Consider the following 4729-nt stretch of genomic DNA (forward strand, 5'->3'; position numbering starts at 1 on the left):
GCGCGCCGCCCGGCGGGAGCCGAGTGCCTGCCTATAAATACCTGCCAGGGAGCAAGGAAGAGGTGGGTGGATTATCCTCCTCACTCAATGAGATAAACGGTTCTGAAGCTTAAACACAGAACAATTTTAGTCTGAATAGTAGGAGAAATGGCTCAGGATGCGGAGATGACGGCAGGAACCGCCTGTGGTGCGCGGCAGGGCCCGGGGCCGCGCCGCAGCAGCTTCGCTGCCTCTCTGTCACTGCGGGACCTTGAGCCGTGGGGGACGCGGCCGGGATGCTCATCCCTGCTCCCTGCTAGGGAAAGCTCCTTCAGGAGCACCTGGAACTGAGCTGGAGAGGGTGTGTTTGTCCTCCTTCGGACGCGGTGCTGCCTCCCTTCCAGGGTTTTGGGGCGGGAGAGGAGCTGGGTGCCGGGAAAGGCCCCGTTGTGGTTCTGGAGTGACCCGATCCGGCGTGGGGCCGCACAGGCGCTCCTTGGTGGGACTGGCCTGGCTGCAGAGGGATGTGGGACCTCAACCCGGCCAGGCCAAGCTGGTGGCATCTCCTGCCTGGCTGGCACTGCCAATCCCTGTGTGCCCCGCTATTCCCGCTGTCCCTGGGAGTGCACGGCGCTGGAACCGAGCCCTCGCTGCCTCCTGCTGCCGCCCCGCTTCGCTGCTCGCATCAAACCCAACATGCTTCCAAAAGCTTTCAATTTTTAATGACAACTTCTGTGTTTGTGCTTCCCGTGGCCTCGGCTTGTCGGTGTTTTGCCCGCCGCCGCTGTTTGGCTGCTCCTGGGCCCGGTGCTGGCCCCGCGGTGTTCCCGGTAGCCCCGGGCAGGCGGGGCTGCTGTTGGGAGCCGGCCGTGCAGGATCCCGGCCCGTGCCCATCCCGGGCAGCACATCCCGGTGCCAGCTGTGCCAGCCCAGCCGGACTGGGCGGGATCCCCGCTCTCCGTGGGCGCTCCTCGGTTCCTGCCCGGGAAGGACACACCTGGAAACCCCAACAGGCTGAGCCAAGGGGAAAAACAAACAGCCCTTGACTTGGAGAGCACTTCCACAAGCTGCCAGCCCTCCCTCTCATCTCTCCTATCCAACCAGCAGGGTTTTTCCCCAAACCCAACCTTCCCGACTTGAATAATTGCATTTCAATGCCGGTTAATTAAGGGACATTGATGAGCGCAGCCGTAAATCCAAGCGTAGCCGGGATTCTTCGTGCAGGATGCTGGGGGCTGTTCTCAGTCCTGCCTCCAGCGAGCTGCTGCTGATCCACCTCCACCTCCAGCACCCAGACACTGCGATGGTGCTCCTCTGCCAGGGGGCCAATGAAACACTATGGAGATGAGCTGCTTCGGAGATCTTATGAGTCAAACTGTTACATTTTTGGAACATCATGATGTTGAAGTTCCTTTTCTATTTTTTCCCCAACTTCCCAGGGAAAAAAAATATAACTATAATAAGTGAAGAAGCTGAGCTTTGGTTTGGGATGACAGGCAGCACGGTGGGGGGAAGGAAGGAAGGAAGGAAGGAAGGAAGGAAGGAAGGAAGGAAGGAAGGAAGGAAGGAAGGAAGGAAGGAAGGAAGGAAGGAAGGAAGGAAGGAAGGAAAAAGAATTTGTGACCTGGGCTCAAAATACTTCAGACTGGAAATGCAGCAAACTGCAGAAGGACCTTCTTAAACCTTCCCTGAGCATCCCTCTGAGCTGGGACAGCAGCCCAGCCCTGCCCAGGACCCACCAGACACCAAACCCCCAGCACAAATCCCTAAACACGCCACAGCTTGTGGGGATCCTGTGGATGAAAGTGATGTAAATATGAGATAGGAAGGAAGGAAGGAGAAGTTGGAGATACGACTCAGCCTTATTGGGAAGGGGCTGGGAGGATCCTTGTGTGTGAGCCTGGGGTGCTGCAGGTGCTCTGTGGGGTGTCTGGCACCATTTGGGGTGGCTGTCACAGCCCCTGCGTGGGGCTGAGCCCGTGGGCACCACCTGGGCTCTCTCTGCCCATCCTCACCCACGTGCAGCCACCGAGTGCCCTCCCCACGCCCCTGCCTGCCCAGGGTTTGTGCTTGTGCAGTGATGGAGTGCCCTGAAGACATCAGAGGAGATGCTGGGGTGGTTTCACTGCTCTGCTGGGTGACTCTGAGCTTGGATCTTCTTGTGGGAATGGTCAGAGTGAGGAGCAAACCATCCCTGCTTTGTTGGGAGTGAGGAATGTTGGTGCTGTTGTCCTTGTGCTGCTGGCTGGGCCGGCCTCTGCTCGGCTTTGGTGAGATCCCACCAGGAATGTGCATCCAGCAGTTCATCCCCAGCACAGGAAAGACATGGATATGTTGGAGCAAGTCCAGAGGAGCTACAAGGATGATTACTGGGATGGAACACCCCTGCTATGAGGAAAAGCTGAGAGAATTTGGATTGTTCAGCCTGAAAAAGAGAAGACTTTGGGAAGACCTTAAAGCCCATTTCAGTGCCTCAAGAAGCTTCAGGAGAGCTGCAGAGGGATTTGGGACAAAGGCCTGGAATGAGAGGACAAGAGGAATGGCTTCCCACTGCCAGAGGGCAGGGATGGATGGGATATTGGGAACTGGGAATTGTTCCCTGGGAGGGTGGGCAGGCCCTGGCACAGGGTGCCCAGAGCAGCTGTGGCTGCCCCTGGATCCCTGGCAGTGCCCAAGGCCAGGCTGGACAGGGTTTGGAGTGACCTGGGACAGTGGGAGGTGTCCCTGCCCATGGAACAAGACTGGCTTTAGGGTCCCATCAAACCCCAAAGCCGTCTGGGATTCTGGGGTTCTCCACACCAGAGTGTGGCACCCTGGCTGGTGAAGGCCAGGAGCTGGTGCTGGTGGATGGCCAGAGAGATGGGAGGGATTTGCTGCAGAGCCATTGTGTCCCCTTGGTGCCAGGGCAGGGCCCTGGTTCCACCCTGGAGCTCTGCCCCAGCTGGGGTGAGGCTCAGCTCCAGAGGGGCTCAGTGTGGAGCAGACAGGGCTGGCTCCTGGGGTCCCCACTGGGGACACAGCAGCAGAGGGGACCCCCAAAGGGCCTCAGCTGCTGTCCTGCAGAGGGGCTGGGAGCACACCAGGCCTGACAAAACGTGTCCATGTGTGTGTCCCTGTTTGTATCCATGTGTGTCCTTGTCCCTGTCTCTGCCATGCCTGGACCCCTCCCTTTGCCCCCAAACATCCACACGCCTGCAGCCCCCATGGAGGCTGGAGCACCCCCTCCAGAGCCATTGGGTTGGTGACCCTTGGGGACAGAGGGGTGGCACCCAGTGGGGGCTGCTCAGCACCACCCTGGCAGCCCCATCCCCCTTTGCCATGGGTGGAAACCTGGGGAAGGGACAGGATGGGATGGGATGGGATGGGATGGGATGGGATGGGATGGGATGGGATGGGATGGGACAGGATGGGACAGGATGGGACACCATGGCCCTGCAGCCCCCACGGAAGCAGTGCCCCCTGTGCCTTGCAGCGCAACCATGAGCGCGGGCTCGATTGAGCAGGAGCCGTCGCGCAAGCTGGGCTGCTGCGGGGTGCCCCTGATCACCGAGGACATGCAGTCCCTGGCCATCCGCACCCTCTCGGGCACTGACATCACCAAGCACTACGACCTCATCCGCGAGCTCGGCAAGGGCACCTACGGCAAGGTGGACCTGGTGTCCCACAAAAGCACAGGTGAGGGGAGCGGGGCGTGGGCTGGGAGTGCAGGGGCCTGTCTGTCCCAGCCGAGGGCTCACTCCTGTCCCCTGCCCTCTGCAGGCACCAAGATGGCCCTGAAGTTCGTCAACAAGAGCAAGACGAAGCTGAAGAACTTCCTGCGGGAATTCAGCATCACCAACACGCTCTCCTCCAGCCCCTTCATCATCAAGGTCTTTGACGTGGTCTTCGAGACCGAGGACTGCTACGTGTTCGCTCAGGAGTACGCCCCCGGCGGGGACCTCTTCGACATCCTCCCTCCTCAGGTGGGACCCCAGCCCCTCCCACGGAGCCTCTGTGGGATGTGGGGGCTCAGGGGGTGCTGGGCAAAGCTGCCCCTGGGCTTTGTGCCTGTGTGGGAGGGGCTGCAGGGACTGAGCACCCCCATCTGGGCTGGGCTTGACCACAAGCACCTATAAACAAGTGTGGGGCCCATCACCCATCCTCTGGGTGGCCTAAGATCCATCACCCATCCCTAGGATGGCCTGAGACCCATCTCCTGGGGAAGCTGTGGCTGCCCCATCCCTGGAAGTGTCCAGGGCCAGGTTGGATGAGGGTTGGAGCAGCCTGGCATAGTGGAAGGTGTTCCTTCCTAGGGCAGGGGGTGGAACTGGATGATCCTTAAGGGCATTTCCAACCCAAACCATCCTGTGGGGGGCCTGACACCCACCACCCACCTCTTGGGTGGCCCATGACCCAGCACCATCCCCTGCCCCAGAGCACCCACGACCATCAGCCCACGGAGATGTGGGTGCCCGGGCGGGGTGGGTACCCCGGGGCTCGCTGGGGGTGCCTGACGCCGTGTCCCCCCCGCAGGTGGGGCTCCCCGAGGAGCTGGTGAAGCGCTGCGTGCAGCAGCTGGGCCTGGCCCTCGACTACATGCACAGCAAGAGCCTGGTGCACCGGGACATCAAACCGGAGAACGTGCTGCTCTTCGACCGCGACTGCCGCCGCGTCAAGCTGGCGGATTTCGGCATGACGCGCAAGGTGGGCTGCCGGGTCAAGCGCATCAGCGGCACCATCCCCTACACGGCGCCCGAGGGGTGCCAGGCCG

General features: G+C 60.9%; 1 protein-coding gene across 1 annotated transcript in view; it reads left to right on the forward strand.

The window, feature by feature from the left end:
• Nucleotides 1-4729, forward strand: part of SBK1 (SH3 domain binding kinase 1) — a 19448-nt gene that overhangs the window by 9961 nt on the left and 4758 nt on the right. The window contains exons 2-4 of the mRNA XM_014308735.2: nt 3452-3654; nt 3739-3941; nt 4492-4725. Coding sequence (XP_014164210.1) covers nt 3459-3654; nt 3739-3941; nt 4492-4725 — 633 coding nt within the window. The 5' untranslated portion in view covers nt 3452-3458. The remainder of the gene's footprint in view (nt 1-3451; nt 3655-3738; nt 3942-4491; nt 4726-4729) is intronic.

The sequence above is a fragment of the Geospiza fortis genome, unplaced genomic scaffold (genome assembly GCF_000277835.1).
Source record: "Geospiza fortis unplaced genomic scaffold, GeoFor_1.0 scaffold114, whole genome shotgun sequence".
Lineage (NCBI taxonomy): Eukaryota > Metazoa > Chordata > Aves > Passeriformes > Thraupidae > Geospiza > Geospiza fortis.